The 20123-nt window shown below is 41.1% G+C and overlaps 1 protein-coding gene across 10 annotated transcripts; it reads right to left on the bottom strand.

Annotated features, from left to right (window-relative positions):
- Positions 1 to 91: 91 nt before the first annotated feature.
- BRD8 (bromodomain containing 8) lies at positions 92 to 20042 on the bottom strand. 10 transcript variants are annotated; one of them, XR_003430704.1, is made up of 23 exons: positions 19953 to 20042; positions 18779 to 18875; positions 13686 to 13755; positions 12308 to 12357; positions 11952 to 12074; positions 11758 to 11838; positions 11272 to 11336; positions 10478 to 10614; positions 9718 to 9936; positions 9181 to 9325; positions 8125 to 8334; positions 7453 to 7733; positions 6652 to 7104; positions 6247 to 6340; positions 5998 to 6044; positions 5009 to 5223; positions 4728 to 4820; positions 4464 to 4532; positions 3697 to 3874; positions 2616 to 2720; positions 2093 to 2137; positions 855 to 1029; positions 97 to 466 (listed from the first exon to the last, which is right to left on the bottom strand). XR_003430704.1 is itself a non-coding variant. In XM_027096478.1 (22 exons), the coding sequence occupies exons 1-22, from the start codon at positions 19969 to 19971 to the stop codon at positions 407 to 409; spliced, it is 2856 nt and encodes a 951-aa protein (XP_026952279.1). In that variant the 5' UTR covers positions 19972 to 20041; the 3' UTR covers positions 92 to 406. The 10 variants fall into 10 exon arrangements, 5 of the variants coding, with proteins under 5 accessions (XP_026952279.1, XP_026952289.1, XP_026952300.1 ...); XM_027096478.1 differs by lacking the exon at positions 855 to 1029 and having other exon boundaries at positions 92 to 466; positions 19953 to 20041; XR_003430705.1 differs by lacking the exon at positions 2093 to 2137.
- Between the last annotated feature and the right edge of the window lie 81 nt (positions 20043 to 20123).

Below are 20123 nucleotides of genomic sequence, written 5' to 3'. Positions count from 1 at the left end.
CACAAATGACGAAAGTTTCTATACAGAAGAAATCACAAGTTTCACACACACATTCACACACTCAAAGAACACACCAAAGGCTAGAGTTTTCTTTTCTTTCAGAGTTTATTGTGTACACATACACTTCACAGGTTTTGTTTTTTTTTTTTAAGTCTGTACACTTCACAAGACAGTACAAACTAGCTACAATCTGCTAGCAACACATCAGGACATTAACACATCCCATAATTTTTGCCCTAAAACAGGCAATTGTGCTACTCCAGCTCTCTGAGAGAGATTTTTCCAGCTCATGTCATGTGGCCCAGACACCTCCTCTTCTGTAACTTCCACTTCTGGAACTTCCACAAGCCCAAGCTCTATCTTTACTTCTATTTCATGTTCAGCTCAGTGCAGATACTCTGGGGCTTCACTTTTTCATCTTCATATCTGCTTCAATGGCACAGCGGCGCCCCCTGGTTCCCCCATCCTAGATGACAGGCAGACAAAGACAGGGAGCATGAGTGAGTTAGCTATGAGGTTAGAGAAAAGGTGCAACAAGAATGCTGGGGATTTGGTTTTGGGGGGGGGAAGTGGGGGGAGAATCAGCAGAAAAATCCAGGAAATGAGGGGCATTTATCTGTCTTCCCACAGAGTGGGCTAAAAAGCACCTGGTAGTAGTGTGTGAGAGGAAATGTAGGACAGAGTACCTTGCTTCTGCCCACCGTAGAGGTCACTGGAGTTCACCTGGGGTCCCACAGAATGACTATCAGTCATCCCACCCGGGCCCCAAATCATGTGCAAAGGAACAGGAAGAGTAAAAGATGGGTGGGAGAGTCAGAAAGGGCAGTGGATAGTGAGATTCTTGGCTAACATACCTGTCCAGCTGTTGATCCCTATAAGAAAGGCCTTTCCTGCAGACTGACCCTGGCACTAGTTCCCTAGCACCTCCTGAGTTGTTTTCCGTGAGATCCGGACAATCAGAAGGCTTCTTTCCATCTGCTGCTCTCTCCCTGCAGCCCAGCTCCTTCCTCTTGTGCAATACTTTGCTGTCTTCAATAGATAAAAGATTCTATTAACCAGCCTTGCAACAACCAGCCAATTGCTTGGGGATTCAGAGTCACTGTTGCAGGCCAGTAGGAAAGAATGGAGATTACGGACTGTGGTACGGACTAAGGCCTGTAGGTAAGATGAGCTAGTGAACACTTTTGCTGGGCCAGGCCATTTTTACATTTCTAACATGCAAGGACTCTAAAATTCTTAGATCTCATGAACACAAGTTGCCTTTGAGGCAACAGTAAGTATAAAAATACCACCCTTGCATTTGTATAACACTTCCTTTTTTTTTTCAAGCCATTTTATCCTCACAACATCCCTGTGAGGTACGCTGGACAGGCACCTCATTATATTACCTCCAGCACACAGATGAGGAAAACAAAGCTCCAAGAGATAATCCAGAGTTTTAAGATCATGTGGTTTTCTAGGCTGATATCCTTCCATTACATCATGACTTAGTGTCTCATAATGAACAACAGAGAGTCAGAGTATTGTTCAAATCACAGAGGAAAAGATTAGAAGTCTTTCGGCTAGCTTTACTAAGCTTATCTCTAATTCCACCAGCCACTACTGTTATGTAGTGGTCACCGTTACTGAGATCTTTATCTTAAATTTTACTGAATGTTTGTGTATCAGTCATCACTCTTGCAACTTAGTATTAGAGGAAAAGAAAAAACCCATGTGCTGAGTATCTGTAGGTATGAGGAACACTTTTTAAAAGCCAGCTAGCAGTTACTGCTCTGAGCAATCTTCTATTTGTAAGAAAAGAACTGTCAAAAGGTGCAGTCAAGAAATGAGGAGAAGGTGCATCCTAGATCCTTACCAATAATACCTCATTTCAGCTCAGTGAAGTCATAAATGGTCCCTACCCAGCCCACACACACACACATGCAGAAAGACAGGAGTGCAGAAGAGAGAGTTTCTTATTCGATGACTTGAATAAACAGAAGTTTAAGACATTGCCACAGTCTGCATGTTCGATTTCCCTCTGCCACCCACCCCCAGCAAGAGCTGAGAAACTTTGTGGCAACACCACCCCTTGCAGCCATTCAATACTTACAAAGAGAGAGAGAAGGAAGGCAGGAGAGCCCATGGGGACACTGTCCTGTTAGAGGACAAACAAACACTGATCAGGTTCCACGGAAACTCTCAGCTGCAAGCACCCCAAACCTCAGGACAGAGACACAAGCACCACACACACAAAGACAAAAATTTTTAAACTCAAGAATAAGAGGAAAGAGATCCAAAAGCAATCTGGCCATTATGCCTCTGGAATAGGAACTGATGGTCCCCAAATGCTGCAAGCTATGTCATTTCTCCCACCTTGTGAGCACTCTCCGAGAGGAGATAATAATTCATGCACTCAGCTCACAATTTCTCCCATGTGACTGGGTCTTCCAGTCACAGCAGGTTTCTTCAGTGTTTGGATGGGAGCAAACAACTACCATTTTAAAATCTTTATGTCTGTATACCATTGGAATGTAGAAGCCTGGAAGTACCAAGTAGTAACATAAGGTTCCTTGGATGCTTCAAACTTCTATCACTGGAACACTGGCACACAGGCTCTTCCTTGGTCTCCTCACCTTCTCTGAAGAATCCTGTTTGCGGGTAGAATCTCTCCCTCGAAGACTTTTAGCACTGATCCCAGATTCAGATGTCTGCATAATCAACTGTGTGGCCAGGAATTGCTGTAGGGAGAAGAAACAGAGTTGGCCCTAGAGACCTGATCCATCAAGGAAGAATGAAGACACCTTAGGCTTTGTAAATAGGAGTACAGTACTGTTCTGCAAACAACATTCAAATACGTCTTGAATGATTAGGAGTTTTAGCACATTAGGTTTTAGTTCTAGTTGTGCATGCTAAGGAATCGGAAAATGCCAAATAGCTCTAATTTTTTGTTGTTGTTATAATATAGCATCAAAATCTCTATGCTCTTACTCTATAGCACAGGGAATCAGTATCTTGTAATAATCTATAATGGAAAAGAATCTGAAAAGAATATACATAAAAAATTGGGGTGGCCAAAAGTTCGTTAGGATTCTTTTCTGTAAAATGTTATCTGAAAAACCTTAACTTTTTAGCCAACCCCATAGATATAAAACTGAATCACTTTGCTGTCCACTTGAGACGAACACAACACTGTAAATTAACTATATTTCAATTTTTAAAAAAATCCTAAAAAACAAATCTCTATGCTCTAAGAATGAGAGAGAATAAAACTAGATGAACCAAAGCAATTTAAGTAATCAGTAAGCAATTTAAGTAGACTGGCAGACTGCAGAGATAGACAACATCCCTCCAAGTTCAATATCCCAAAGGGTGCCTGGTAATGTAACTACAGGATAGAAGTAGGTTCCCTGCAATGAAAAGGATCGTCTACCATGTACATAATTCATATCACTTAAAAATATACATTCACCATTTCACAAAAATTTTATTAAAAAACTTCAGGAAACAAGATATTTGCCCAAGAAAGGCAGAATATTCTCTCACAACTCTTTCACCAAACCAGCATGAGAAAATCATCATGAATCCAGCAAGAATAAAATTGTATCTTCCTGTGTCCCTGATGGCTATTCCAAGCAAAAACCACAACACCCCTTCCTAACATCAATACAAATCCTTCTCTTGAGTATTTTAAAATTCTCAGGATCCTCAAAGTACCTGGATCTGCTCCAAGACATCTCGCTGCATTTCTACTGCCATGTGATAGACATCGTGGTCTGAGCTATTATACATCACAGCATTCTGGAACATCAGCATAATGTCACGCTGAAATTCAGCTGTGCTGCGGATCAGTCCATTTTCAATGTTTTTCTTAATAGTTGACAAATCCATAGGCCTAAAAAACAGAGCAGGAGGAAATGGGAGCATAGAGGGGAAAAGGACTCCACTGATCTCTGAATATACTATTACCGTATGCATTTCCTCATATATACCATTAGTCCCAGCTACCAGGACTCAAACACCAAGCCCTAAAACAAGTACTTAACCCCAAAACCAAATTCAGCCTATATAATAAGTACTGAGAAAGGTAATAAAGGGGGTTAATTCTTTTAGACTCAGTGATCCAGTCAGTGAAAAAATTAGTTTAGCACTTGGTCATACTTACATCAAAAACATCTGCTTTAAACTTTGTCTAAACCAGAAGTCCACTAAGGGGCTTCCCTGGTGGCGCAGTGGTTGGGAGTCCGCCTGCCGATATGGGGGACACGGGTTCATGCCCCGGTCCGGGAGGATCCCACATGCCGCAGAGCGGCTGGGCCCGTGGGCCATGGCCACTGGGCCTGCACATCTGGAGCCTGTGCTCCGCGGCGGGAGAGGCCACGGCGGTGAGAGGCCCGCGTACCGCAAAAAAAAAAAAAAGTCCACTAAGACTGGACAACTTACAATTCAGGCCTAGTCAGCGTGCTGAATGGATCATGGCTTACCTCTGTACAATGCTGTGGTAGCCAGGTGCTATGTCATCTGTAACAGGCTGCAGGAAGACATTAGCATACCTGTCCAAAAAGAATATGGTGCAATTACTGACTTATCCTCCAAGAAGCACAGGTGAGGGAACTTGATCTAAGCGGCTGAAGGTTTAAGAGCCAATGCCATCAGTCCTGTATAAGCATACTCAGACTTTTTTCTAATTATCAACAATGAAGAGGAGCAGGAGAAAATGTTCCTACTACTTGGTAAAGCCCACTCACCTATGATTAGCTGCGGCTCTCCATACAAGCATGATGGCTTTCTTCCAGATTTTCTGTGCCTGAATAGCTTCCTGATCCTCACTACAGACAGAGCTGAAATAAAAGAAATATGGGAGTCCCACTTGGCATAAGTCCAAAAAAAATGTGTCTTAATTACTTCTTGTCAGATGTTTGTTCCAGGCCAAGAAACAGAAGATGAAAAAGTAAGACTAAAGAAAAGATCCTCTCCTACTTCTCACCTTCACTGCCTTGACCTCAAAGAAAGAATCGCAGATACTCACAATTGTGAAGAAGCAGGGCTGCTGGGGATGGAGTCTGCCAGTGTGTGGGACTGCAGCGTAGCATTGTGTATGCTAAAGCCATCGTCACTCTCACTCACAGGGGGCTCATTATCCATTTCTGACAAATAGCCTTCTCCTTGATCTTCTTCCTTAGGCTCCTCTAGGCTGGCCGCTTCACTGACTCCATCTTCCTCCTCATCCTCACCTGGGGCATCCTTAGACATAGTGTGCTCCAGTCAACAAATGGAAAGGAGAGCAAAGCTATCCAGCAAAGCATCATTAAACATGATCTGTCTTTTGGGTTAGATCAGTTCTAGAAAATGACCTCACACTGTTTCCTGACTGAGCCCTCTATCACTTATACTACCATCTACTTAAAGATACTGACTGATCAAGTAACTTAGAACCTGGACAAAGAATAAGACCCAGGATCTTTTTAAAAGGAAGAAAAAAAAAAGCTACTTACTTAAGACTAAGCTAAGAGGCGTTCCTTCTTTCCCCTTGCTCTTGAGAGGAACTCTGACCCTGGGTACAAAGTTATCAAAAATAGTTTTTATTTTGTGTCTCATCTGATGGAGCAAGCTCACATCGCACTAAGTCTGTTTGTTACTACTGCTTTAGTAATTCTAATAAGAAAACTTTGGATGACTTTCTCTGAATAGTATAATTAATAATCTGATTTCTATATGCTCTCCCTGGCTCTGATATCCCTACTCACTCCAAATCACTCTGGATGTATCAAAGCTTCTTTGTGCATTATATGCAAAGAAAGGTCTGTGTGATATTCACAAACTCTTTCAATTAGGAAGCACCTGTTGCCATAGTACTCCCACTATGCCTAACTGTCCACTGCAGCTTTTCCCCATGCAACTCCTTAACCAGTCTCATCTCAGAGAATAATGATGCGAATTTACTGAAATTCATTAAAAGGTAGTGCTATAGGGAAATCTAGTCACACAGCAAGAGGAATAAAGAAAAGTCTGAAATACCTTTATCTGGCTTCCAAAAATAGTCCCTGATTCTTCTTTCAATGAGTCTGCAGAGGAGAGAAAGACTACCTGAAGATTTTTCCACCTTAGCCTTCCCCTTCCTATGGACAATAGTCCCCTGCAGCTCTCCTTTCCATGCTGACCTATTCTACCTCCTCTACTTGCCCACAACCCACAAATCCCTCAGAAGCCAAAGCAAATGATTTAAAGTTAGTTATAGAGTACATATTTCCTGGCTTTATTATTTACCTGACATTTCAAACTTGTGCTGAGTCTCTGACTCTAAAGGATCTTCAATGGGATTTGAGCCATGTGATGGAGACAACATGCTTTCAGGGGATGCCTGAAGACCAAAAAGAACAAATACCTTAAGTCCTGGTAAATCACTACAGCTTATACATTATTCTTCAATGATAATGAGACTATACAAGAAATTCTAAGTCCTCCTACCCATGTAATATGATTCTAATGGTCACCTTAATAGAACAGGGTTAAGTATATATAGCACTGATCATACCTATGGGCTTTGGACACATCAACATGTCAGAACTCAGGCATGCAACAGGACAACCAAAGGCCTAAAATGTCACTTCTTACCTAAGATATAACCCTCCACCCCCTGCCCCCATCCCCCAAGCCCCTGATGTTAAATACCTCTGTCTTCACTGTTGTAATTGGAGTTTCATCGCCTCTCCTACTGGAAGCATCTGCTTCAGTAATTTCTCCAGTTGCAGTACTTCTGGGTTCCTCATCTAAGTCCTGACTCCTGAGTTCTGGTGGCTCCATACTCGTGGCTGGAACAACTCCAGATACTATTTCAGCCCCTGAAATGCCTTGCTCTGGTTCTGCAGGTTCCATTTTGATCTCAACACTGGGTTCCCTGATGTCCACCAGTTCATGGATTCCTTTGCTTTCTGTTTCTTCAAAGTCCAGCCTCTCTTGCTTGACCGTCATCTCTGGTGCAGGGAGAGGTACTGGCTTGTCCCGTTCCTGCTGCATAGGGTGCTCCCAGGGGCCAGGCAGGGATTGGGGATCATCATTCTCTTCACAGAATGACAGTGCTGCTTCCACTGCTGCCACATCCAGCACTTCAGGATGATCATCTACCTGTCCCATAATATAAACACTGTTGAAGCCACAAAAAGAAGCCCAAGTCCCTCAATTCATTAGCACCAAATGAGATGGCCTGAATCTGAAGCTTCTCTCTCCATCTTCTCCATGTAGCAGAAGCAACCAATGGACAGGTACCTGTCTGGTGCAAACCAGTAACATAGGAAAGGCTGGGTAGATGACTAGTATGTCAGCATCAAAGGCCTTTGGGACTACAGAGATAGAGATGGGAAGAAGCAGGAGAGTTGTTTATGTAATTCTTACTACAAGAAGCAAGGAGAGGCTGAGGAGAGAAGCCTATGTAGGACCCATGAGACATTCTTTGGGGCTTTGCTGAATAGTTACCTTGTCCTCAATGATGGCAATGATGTCCCCAACAGTCTCAAAGTCCAGTTCTTCACCTGTGTAAGACACAGCAATATCCATCTTCTCAGCCAGATCTAAATCTTCCTTCCCATCAATGCTAGGAGCCTTTGATCCTCCAGGGGCCTCTGCTACCCCTGACCGGAAACACTCTTCTTTGATAGAATTGATGATCATGGAGATTTCACTGCTATCCATGGAGACAGTCACAGTATGTGGATCCCCCACAGCCTCCATGGGAACACAGGTGTCAGGCTGACTCACTGAATAACAGGAAAAGAAAACGATCTCAGAAGCTTATTTGGTACCAACTGCCCACCTGGAGATCACACCAATGCTGTGGACAGATGTCAAGCACCCATACACTTAAGCTCAGTAAAAGTTATCTTACATCCGCCCATGTTTTCTTCTCCTCAATTTTATCTAGAAAGGTGAAAACACATTCTCAAGCCCATTCATATATGTACACTTAGCCCTTTTGCCCCAACACATAAATGCCCACCCACTTCTTCTCACATCCTTGTTTTTGTAAGAATAAAGATGCACATGTCCACAGAGAACAGAAGCTGATGCTCTTGGTCGCCTTTCTCTAACTGAAGCTCAAAATGAAATTTTGGATCTAGTTGCTGCTCAGGGCGTGGGTCAAGGACGCACCTGGAGCTACACTCTCAGGAGTGGAGACAGCCGGAGCAGAGGATGGTGCTGGCAGCGCAGGCATCATGACAATGGTAGCTTGGGACACAGACTCTACAGGGGGTGGCACAATTTTAACTGGAGGTTCACTGGCAACAGTAGTGAAGGAAGCAAGAGGTGTGGTGAACTGTGTAGGACCAGCTTCTAAAAGCCGGGAAAGAGTGGGAGCACCTAACAGACAAAGAGGTACACAAACGAGGTAAGAAGAAAGCACATGAGCAAGAAGCAAACAATAGCCACTTTAAGACTCAAACCAAGAAAATTTTTAGTCTCAAAGGATGAAAGTAACTCCTCTGTTAAATAAGCTCATTATCTATATCCTTATTTTTTCAAACCTTACTTAAGATCTTCTGCCAAGTTAGGAATGACTCAAAGCACTAGAATACATAACTCACATGAAAAATGAGTGGTAATTTAAAAAAAAAGGTATGAATAAATCTGTCCCTTCTGCTGAAGTTAAGCATGCTATAAACCATCCAAATTTAACACCACTCAAATACTAAAATCAAATGTTTGGCAATTTTTAAAACTCTTTTTTGCTTTACGTTTTCTACCTCATTTAATTCTCACTACATCCTTGTGAAGTATATATATTGCAATTAATTAAGAGGAAACTGAGGCTTAAAAATTAAGTTACCTATCCAAGGTCACAAAACCAGTGTGTGGCAGGCCTGAGACTCTTTAAGTCTAGTGTTCTAGTTCCAAATCTTATCTGCCTATGCTATAGTCTCAGGTATCCCTAGCACCCTTTTGTGATTTTTGCACCTTCACCATTAACTTCACTATTCCTCTCATTCAGTATCTACGCTGTGGTCATCCAGGACAATCAGTATTTTGAAGATGACATGGATTTACAATTTCGAGCACCACGTGGTTTAACAGGTAAAGTAGCTCCAAGGTTGGGCTTTAAATCTAGGATGCACAGTTGATTAATAACAAAGGCTAGAAACAAAGGGCAGTCAATGCCACGTTCAACATCTCTAAAATAAAGTCGACAACGGAAAAGTAGTGACTTACCTGAGGCAGCTGGGGAGGCTGCAACAGTGTTGGGTGTTTGCTGCATCTCCCCACCATGTATCATGGGAAGGACCCCGCCTACCTCCAGGAGGACACCTGTACTGTTCAGGTGGCCAGAAGCCACAGCCATTTCACTCTCATTGACCTACCAGGGAAGAATAGAGGTGAAGGCTACACTCAAGCTTTCCTTTATTACCACTTCCCAAAAAAGCTCCAGCAGTTGGCCAAACTTCATGAAACTAAAAGTTAATATCCAAAGAAAAGGATTTCAGACCCAAGGGAAACTCTGATTTTCAAAACTTATTGACAAGAGTTCTCTGGAGAAGAGAACCAAAATAATTATGGCTTCAGATACCTCAGGACCCAAGGATACTACTATCAACTATTTTGTTTTGTTGTGTTTTTAAATTAACATTTAACTAGGAGATCTCTTCCTCTTTTGAACTTTTTTTTCCATGTTATATTTTAGGTCCCAGGCACTCCCTTCCAAATTACTTAATCACCACAGCTCTCAAACACCCACAGAAGTCTCCATACCAGTCTGGGGCTAGTAGGCAGGAGGCTGCCCTTCTTCAAGAGCTCTGACAGCAGAGGGGAGGGGGGTGGAGTTGCTTTCTGTCCAAGCATCTTTTTCTGGGGTGAATCATCTGTTACTGGGGTCATGGGGGCTTCTAAGGGTGCAGAGCCTGGAGGAAGGGTGTCAGGAATTCCAGGAAACGAGGTGACTGGGGTACTCGGCAAAGTCCCAGGGGTTACCTAAGAGACAACAGAGAACCTTTATCTGACTTCTCAAACTCAGGAAGGTTCCCTACTCATCTGGATGGGTTAGTGTGTCTACCTATTACTTTATTAGTCCTGAGTGGAACTGCCCAGAAACCCTCTACCCGTCTTGCTCTCAACCACACCTTTCTTCCCCACAATTTTTTCTCTTCTACTCACTCAAACCCAAAGTGACTCAATCATTCCACCCAATTTGCCTTTTATAAACTCCTTACCCACTACCAATATTATATTTACATAGAAATCAGCCTATATTTCAGCAGGAATTTCGTAAGACCAGTACACTTACAAGTAATTCCTTAAGTTAGTCTTTTACCTATCTCTAAAAATATCAAAAGCCTCAATGTTTTTAGGTCCATTCTTATCTTAGAGCACAGAACATGGTAAATTATGTCTTTAGAATTCAGACCAAGAGAGGAAATTGCCTCTAAGCCAAAAGTGGTTTCCTCGTCACTCAGCTCTCTGCTGGCTTACTGCCCCTTTGCTGATCAATTCCTGTGGATGGAAATATACTCACCCCAGAGGTGGCCTCTTCCATAGTGGTTGCAGTCAAGTCGGCAAGTGGATAATCACCTCCTGGGGAGGCAGAATCTATAGGAGAGCGAACCATCACAGTAGGTAACCTCCGAGGGGGTGTTTTTACTGCTTGACGGGCTAGAACATACAAAAGAACAATTTCTGTCTTCAAGATTGAATAAATAAAGCTAGACTCTGCTATTATATAGTAAAGGACAAATAGGGATGTTACATTACTAAGGCAGCATTAAGAATCTGGATTAGAAAGCTTTCTTTACAAGTTTTTAGCCTAATTTTTCCTATGAGCAATTCTCACCCTAAGCAAACTTGTGTACCCTAAAGGTCCTTGGAGTAGGAAAGTAGTTTAAACATCCCTCAATATCCTCTTCAACAACTTAAGATTCTGCTTTTAACAAGAGGGAAAGACCTCAATGGCTCAAAGCATGTATTCCTAGAATTACAAATGCTGAAGTTCCTCCCCTTATCAAATGACTAAGTTATTCTCAATCTTTTTACAGGCTTTGACTTCTAAAACCTTTTTTATGTTCAATACGTTATTATCAGGCTTTTGTGTCTTAAAAGAACACAAGGTCTAGTGAGATCTCATCAGAGCTCACTTTCTAAGAGTTTCTTCCTGGACATAAAGGGACGTTTTTATTCTAGTAAAAGAGAAGATGACAGAGAAAAGCATGCAATTGGAATTAGTAGATTCTGTGTTAACAAACAGTCTTCAACTGTCATCGTCAGGCAGTAGTGTATAGTCAAATTGTTAAACAGTCACTAGGTTCACCTTACCCTGATAAGCCGCATCCGTAGCCTTCCTCTTTACTTCAGCCTCCTCTTCCTCCAATTTCTTTTTCCTAAAGAGGAAGATAAGGGTTAGATCCTAGCCGGCTGTAGCTCCTTCACAGTGCCCTCACAGGGAAGTTTTTTTGCCAGGCTAGCACTTTCTAGAGGAAAAACCTAAAAAATAAATCTTTATCAGCAAAATAGGGAATTTTGAGTATACTGCCTAACTACCAAGTTCTTTACCCAGGCAAACTAGAGCCACTTTTAAGTTAGAACTAAGTTATGTTCTCACACTGAAATATTCTATCACATTACCTTCTAGGACTCACTACCCCCTCCCAGCCACCAGGCCACTCTGCAGCTTTCCCTTTCCAGAATCTCTCAAGTCTAAAGGGATGGCAGACGTAGGAAATAAGCCAGATTACTTAAGAAGTAAAGAGGATAAAAAGAGAAAAAGGAGTACAGATGGAAGAACAGTATAATATAACCCACATCGCAATGTCATTGCAAAGCTCATCCAGTCTGCTGTCCATGTGCCCAGCTTGAATTAGTTCTGCATCTCTTTTCAGCCGTCTGTAGGATGAGAGGTAGGTAGACTGGGTTTTTTAATCTATTTAAAAAATTCTGACTAGTATAAGCCAGGCCGATTTGTCTCTCCCAACCATTCTGCATTCTCTGATAAGTACCTATATTTTTCCTGGGTTTCCTTTATCACTTTCTTTAGTTCCTCAACTCGCTCAGCAGTCAGTTTCCGAACAATGACATCTTCAACGGTTTCTACCACTTCTCCCTTTTCACCCCGTTTCCGTCTATGGAAAAATTTAAAAAACAAACAAAAACAAAACAAAACAAAAAAAACACATTTGAATAAGAGAACATTTTTTCCTACTCCCACTTGCTTTCTTTGAGCCTTCTCCAACATCTAACCAGAGACAATTTCTAACTTTTATCACACCATGATATAAACATAAAAAAACCAGACTTCCACAGTAAATATTCTCCACTAAAGAGATTTGGCTCAAGTGCCTGGCTCTGTACTCACTTTGGGGTCTCAGTGGTCTCTAGGAGCTCTGAGTACTGGGAAGCACAATGCTATGGAAAAAAGTGAAAATATGATGAGCAAGCCTAAAAAGAAATGACCTTTCAAAGTTTCAACATATTAGACTAAGGTTTAGACAGGGGAGCTAATATTTAAGGTAGGAGTAGCTTCTAGGAGGACAAATTACTTTGCAATCAAGTTAGTTCAAAATAATCAATACCATAACACAGAAAAGGGAGTCTTCTGGCTGGGAGTTTGTCTATTTGAGGAAAGACAAGCTAAGAGCCAATATTTATACTTAATATCTACTGAGTAGTTACCGTATGCAAGGCACTGTGCTTAATGCTTTCTAGGTATTACCTCAACTAAATACTTTCAACAATCCTGAATCAACTTTTATCCCTATTTTACAAATCAGAAAACTGAGGCTCATGGTTCAAAGTTTTCAAGTGGAGTCATATTAAACCCAGATCCATCTAATGTACAAGACTGATCTTTTAACTGTTATGCTACACTGACAAGAATAGTTTGTAATAGTGTGGGCATACATGGATGGATCTGCAAATATTGAGAAAAAGGAAAAGTATTCTCAAACTATTCTTCATGGTACAAAAGCCTTGTGATTAAAATGGTAGGACCTGGTCACACCGGTCAGAATGGCCATCATTAAAAAGTCTACAAATAATAAATGTTGGAGAGGGTGTGGAGAAAAAGAGAACCCTCTAACACTGTTGGTGGGAATGTAAATTGGTGCGGCCACTGAAGAAAACAGCACAGAGATTCCTCAAAAAACAAAAAATAAAACTACTATATGATCCAGCAATCCCACTCCAGAGCATATATCCAGACAAAACTATAATTTGAAAAGATACATGCAACCCTATGTTCATAGCAGCACTATTTACAATAGCCAAGCTAAGACATGGAAACAACCTAAATATCCATCGACAAGTGAATGAATAAAGAAGATATTCACAGACATAGAGAACAGACTTGTGGTTACCAAGGAGAAGGGGGTGTGGGGGAGGAAAGGATGGGGAGTTTGGGAATAGCAGATGCAAACTATTATATACAGGATGGATAAACAACAAGGTGCTTTTGTATAGCACAGGGAACAATATTCAATATCCTGTGATAAACCATAATGGAAAAGAATATGAAAAAGAATATATGCATGTATAACTGAATCACTTTGCTGTACAGCAGAAATTAACGCAACATTGTAAGTCAATTATACTTCAATAAAATTTAAAAAAGAAATAAACGTAAGAACAAATAAATAAGATACTTAAAGACCAAAAACAAAAAAGGCAGGACCTGGAAGGGAACCCACTTCACACCTCAAAAAGTGCTCTAAAAGAACGTTTACTTGGGAACTTACTTTTTGAGAGAACCAGTCTGGAGGGCGGCCAGGTTCTGCAAAGGGCTTGATTGCTCTGCTAACTGATACCCTACAAAATTAGAAAAGCTTATCACATACCAAATTGAAAAAAAAAGAGAGAAGGTACACTGAGAGTTCAAGGTTTAGAGTACAAACTTTGGAGTAAAAAACTGTCACTGGGAAATATTCTGCAATATGTGACTATGGAAAATGACACAGCTACTGAAAAGTCATTTTAGAGGGAAAGCGTCATTGCTAAACAGTCTTCCTACATGATATATTTCCTGAGTGAAGTGAAGCTATTAGGACCTAGTAAAGTACCATTTCTGTTCATTTGGGAAAATATTTTTATGTTGATCTTGGTTCTTTCAGAAAACATCTGTCATTTGGGAAGCAATCTATAAAATATTCCAGCCCCCAAAAGTTATCTTTTGATCTATTAATACAACTCTTAGGAATATAAGAAAATAACAAAAGAAGCAAGCACCAGGAAGAAAGCACCATGTAGACTTGACCAGACTGATGAACAGTTAGGTTTTTCCTAAATACCTGCAAGAGGATGTTTAACTTATGGCACTTCATCTCTAGAAAATATTAACCAACCCATAAAAATAACTATGAAATATAAAATATACGGTGATACAGAATGTATTTATAACATAATATTAACTGAAAAAAAGTGACACAATTTTCTGCTATGATACACTCATATGACTTTTTAAAAAGTTACAGGTATAAAGACAAAGGAAGAAACAGGCAAAAATGAAAATAGACTGAAATGGTTTGATGCAAGAGCGTGAAGGGGCTTCAACTGTGTCTATTTCTTTAAAAAGATCTGAAGGAAACATGACAAAATATTAAGATTTCTTAAATGCAGGTACCAGATACATGGGCACTCTATTACTCTCCCTACTTTTCAATGTGGCTGAAGTATTTCACAACTTTAAAAACAAAAAAGTTTTGAATTTTGTGTTGGGATAATGGTTTCAGAGTTTTTTCTTTTATAAAAAATTTACTTTATCCCTGGTGGCGCAGTGGTTGAGAGTCCGCCTGCCGATGCAGGGGACACGGGTTCGTGCCCCGGTCCGGGAAGATCCCACATGCCACGGAGCGGCTGGGCCCGTGAGCCATGGCCGCTGATCCTGTGCATCCGGAGCCTGTGCTCCGCACCGGGAGAGGCCACAACAGTGAGAGGCCCGCGTACCGCAAAAAAAAAAAAAAATTTACTTTAACATTGTTATGTGGATAGCTATCAGCAAAAAATAAAGTTTGATCTGTAAATTACATCTTTCTTTATACTAAGAAAAGCCCCCAAATCGATCAAAGATTTATATATTTTTAAAAATATAACCATAAAAGTACTAGAAGAAATCAAAGGAGATTTTATAACCTCAGACTAGGGAAGAACTTTCTAATTATGTCACAAAATCCAGGAGCTATAAGAGAAAATTATTAATAGACTACATTTTAAAACTCTTCATGTAAAAATATTACATTAAGCAAAGCCAAATAGCAAAGTGGTTTAAAAAAATGCACCTCAAAATAGACAAATGGCTAATCTCCCTAATATATAAGGAGCCACCCCCCCCCCACCCCCAGTCAAAGAGAAAGACTAATAGTCAAATAGAAAAACAGGAAAAAGCAGTTTACAGAAAAGGAAATAAAAGTGGCTCTTCAACACAAGAAGATATTTAACTTCACTCATCATAGGATAGATGCAAATGAAAGATATGAGAACTATTTCAAAGTTTGATCTTATACTGTCAAAGATCAAAAATACATAACACCACATTCTATGAATCAGGCCATAGAAAAACAGGTACTATGACATATTACCAATGGGAGTATAAATTGAAACAAATCTCTGAGTAGGGCAATTTGAAATACTTACCAAATTTTATAAACATATATATTCTTTGACTCAATAATTCTACTTTCAGTTTATCTTAGATACAATTCATACATAACTACTCAAGGCTATATTTATATTAGCAAATGTCCATCAACAGAGTTCTAGTTAAATAAATTATGGTACTGCATAAAATATCATGCAGCTGTTAAAAAAAATGAGCTAGATCTTCATATGAAGATATACAAGGGTCTATAAGATACAGTACTAAGTTAAAGAAAAAGTAGCAGTGACAAGGTAAAGAACACTGTGCATAATATATAACCAGTTGTGTTTAAAAAAGAGAGGGGAAAAGAAAATATTTATTTGTTCATGTATATAAATTTAATGGCAGAGAAACACACAAGAAACTGCTAACCCTGGGAGATAAGATACAGTGATGGGAGGAAAACACTGTGTACCATTTTAATTTTTATTTATTTCTTCACTTATTTTGGGCTTCTTTGGGTCTTCATTTCTGCGCGCGGGCTTTCTCTAGCTGCGGCAAGTGGGGGCTACTCTTCGTTGCAGTGCACAGGCTTCTCACTGCAGTGGCTTCTCTTGTTGCAGAGCATGGGCTCTAGGTGCGTGGTTTTCAGTAGTTGTGGCACACGGTCTCAGTAGTTGTGGCTCACGGGCTCTAGAGCACAGGCTCAGTAGTTGTGGTGCACAGGCTTAGTTGCTCCGCGCCATGTGGGATCTTCCCGGACCAGGGCTCAAACCCGTGTCCCCTGCATTGGCAGGTGGATTCTTAACCAGTGAGCCACCAGGGAAGTCCCAACCATTTTGAATTTTGAACCTTATAACTTAAGTACCTTCTCAAAATATAAATACAATTTAAAATTTTAAAGTTTTACTTAAGTGTTCTACTATTTTTTATATAAAAATATAAGAAAATATACAGATTAGATTCTACTTCAATTCAGTTTACTTGGTATTTCGTTTAAAAATGAGTTCAGTTTATATTTGAGTTATATTTAAGTTCAATCTGAGATTTACCAAATTAGTGTGCTTCGTTTTGTCACAGGATTTACCAGCTCGAGAACAGTTGCTACCTGGAAGATCCTGGTTTCATCTTTGAAAACTTATTTGAAAAATACATAAAGGGGCTTCCCTGGCAGCGCAATGGTTGAGAGTCCGCCTGCCGATGCAGGGGACACGGGTTCGTGCCCCGGTCCGGGAAGATCCCACATGCCGTGAAGCGGCTCGACCCATGAGCCATGGCCGCTGAGCCTGCGCGTCCGGACCCTGTACTAACCCTGTACTCCGCAACGGGAGAGGCCACAACAGTGAGAGGCCCGCATACCGAAAAAACAAACAAACAAAAAACATAAAATTGTTTAAGTGTTAAGTGTGACCAGCAATGGTGCTTTGGTAAACTCATTTGAATGGTTAAAGTAGTAGAGATATACCATACAAATGCAAATTTGTATATTAAGTAATCTGAACACTTAAGACAATTAAAAGGTGTCCTTAGATCCTGAGGGAAAAAAGAGGGGGGGAAAAAAAGGACTAATGTTAAAAATGAAAGCGTATGTCCTGGTAGCAAAAAAGATTGGAAACCACACACAGTCCTATTTTCTGGTACTTAAAAGAAATACTGAGTGCTAAGACAATTCAATAGGGAAAGAATAATGTTTTCAACAAATACTGAGTCCTGGGACAGTTGCATACCTACATGCAAAAGAGACTCCTGCTTTACAACCTACACAAAAATTAACTCAAAATGGATCAAAGACCTAAATGTGGAGAGTTGAAAGTTGTTAGAAGAAAATATAGACGTAAACAGTTTCTTAGCTACGACACCAAAAGCACAAGCAACAGAAGAAAAAATAAACTCATATCAAAACTAACAACTTTTGTGCTGTAGGCAATACCAACAGATATCAACGATACCAAAGAAAGGCACCACACAAAACAGGAGAAATATTTGCAAATCATCTATCTAACAAGGGATTTGTGTCCAGAATATATAAAGAATCTTAAAACTCAATAATGAAAAATAATCCAAGGGATCTGAGCAGACATTTTTACAAAAAAGACATACAAATGGCCAATAAGAACATGAAAACATGCTCAACAACACTACTGGTCATCAGGGAAATGCAAATCAAAACCACAATGAGATACCATTTCATACTCATTAGTACAGCTATAACGAAAAAAGAAAACAATAAACGTTGTCAAGCATGCAGAGAAATTGGGGCCCTCATTTATTGCTGGTGGGAATGTCAAACAGTGGGGCCACTTCCTAGTTTGGCAGTTCCTCAAAAAGTTGAATAGAGAATTACAATATGATCTAGCAATTCCACTCTTTCAAGACAACTGGAAACATATCTGCACAAAATCTTGTACACAAATGTTCATAGCAGCATTAATTATAACAGTCAGAAAAATGGAAACAACCCAAATGTTCATTAACTGACAAATGGTAAACAAAATGTGGCATACCCACACAAGGGACTATTATTTAATCAAAACAAGGAATAAAGGGGACTTCTCTGGTGGTCCAGTGGCTAAGAATCTGGGGACAAGGGTTCCAATGCAGGGGACAAGGGTTTGATCCCTTCCAATGCAGGGGACAAGGGTTTGATCCCTGGTCAGGGAACTAAGATCCCATGTGCTGCAGGGGAACTAAGATCCCATGTGCTGCAGGACAACTAAGCCCGCGCGCCACAACGAAAGATCCCGCATGCTGCAACTAAGACCTAATGCAGCCAAATAATATTTTAAAAAAAAAAAAAGGAATAAAGTACTGATACATACTCCAACATGAATGACCCTTGAAAGCACTATGCTAAGTGAAAGAAGCCAGTCACAGACAACCACAAACTATATGATTCTATCTACATGAAATGTCCAAAGTAAGTTATCTATAGAGAGACAAAGTAGATGAGTGGTTGGTGGGGAAGGGGGAGGGGAGATGTTAGAGAGGTAAAGAGGAGACTGTAGAATAACTGCTAAGGGATAAGAGGCTTCTTTCAGGGGTATTTAAAATGTTCTAAAATTAGACTCTAGTGACGGTCTTACAATTCCAAATATACTAAATTCTGTGAATATACTTGGTTAATTTTATGGTAAGTGAACTATATCTCAATAAAGCTGTTAAAAAACAAATGCTGCTTAAAGGTTAACTTATGTAATCCACCGGTATAAAAAAAAAATACCCGACAGTTTCTAATCCCCAAGAAAGCAGATACCTTACCAATTTTGATCTCCACTCCTCATAACGGAAGACGCTAAACACAGCTTCTCTCGGATGGACCATGGCTCTGTAGGGCCAGTACTCAGCAGCTTATGTTCTGAAAGGAGAGAAGACTTGGAGACAACCACTGAGACACTAATTCTAAGCCCCAAAGGGAGGACTAAAAGCCTAACACAGAACATCCCAACCTGTAAGGACAAAGTGAGCCACTATCACCAAATCTTGATTTTCACCTCTCTAGTAAACACCACCACTAGGGTGACGCCTATTCATTGCATGAGAACTGCACTGAGTATATGGCAAAACATTTTTTTCTTCAAATGCCATGGTTACTCTATGTTTTTTTTTAAAAAAAAGAGTCATTAATTTATCGCAGTTCTCCCCAGAGACCCAGTTTTAAGAATGCTTTACTCCAGGGACTTCCCTGGCGGTCCAGTGGTTAAGACTCTGTACTTCCACTGCAGGAGACACGGGTTGGATCCCGGATGGGGGGAACCAAGACTCCGCATGCCCCGCGGCGTAACCAAACAAGAATGCTTTATTCCAATTTGGACGCAAGGGCTATTTCCCAGGATTCCGAGCGGCCAACCCCCACACCCCACCCTGCACTGCCCCACCTCCTTCTTAGCATAAACTTGTTTACTTCTCTCAGGAACACCCACTACCCTTTAGCTGCTGGGCCTAAAAAACCTTTTCACTCCGTGAAACAGGGGGAAATGCTGAGATGCACGAAATGCAATTTCCCCCCAGTGGCAGAAAAAGCTCACGGTTAAGATACCCCATTTCTCTGTGAGTACAGGCCTCACAAACGTTCGTCAGAAAACGACTCTTTGAGACGCCGGCCATTCCATATAGCTGTTGTGTGGACAACATGTCTGCCCACACGCCCGAGCCTCTGAGGAACCTTTTTTCCTCTCACTCCGCGGAGCGCCCAAACATACAAGAACTCCCTGAGGTGCTTCTCTCAAAACTCCGCGGCCTTACTGAAACACAAGACTCTACGCTTCTAGGCCCCCAACCATTGGCCTTCACAACGCCGGTCGAGGGCAGGTCTTTGACGGCCCTGGGCCCTCAGGCAAATCATTGCTCCTACTCTCTAAGAGCGTGACAGAAATCTGTTGCCTGGCCTTGGCTCTACAAACACCTTCCACACAAGAGCAGCGCAATTACTTACTGCCCGTCCCGGTCGCCATCTTGGCCCCGAAGTCTCCAACCCCTGAAGGAAGACCGTCTGGTAGGGCTAAAGCCCGCGGGATTCTGGGAAATCGAGTTCCGGTGTTTGTTCGCGGTGCGCCATGGGAAATGTAGTCCCCACCCCCCCACCCCCCCCACCCCAGGATGAACA

This window comes from Aethalodelphis obliquidens, unplaced genomic scaffold (genome assembly GCF_003676395.1).
Source record: "Aethalodelphis obliquidens isolate GAN/ISIS:26980383/991018 unplaced genomic scaffold, ASM367639v1 scaffold4, whole genome shotgun sequence".
NCBI lineage: Eukaryota > Metazoa > Chordata > Mammalia > Artiodactyla > Delphinidae > Aethalodelphis > Aethalodelphis obliquidens.
This window is presented reverse-complemented; position numbering and strand designations above follow the sequence as displayed.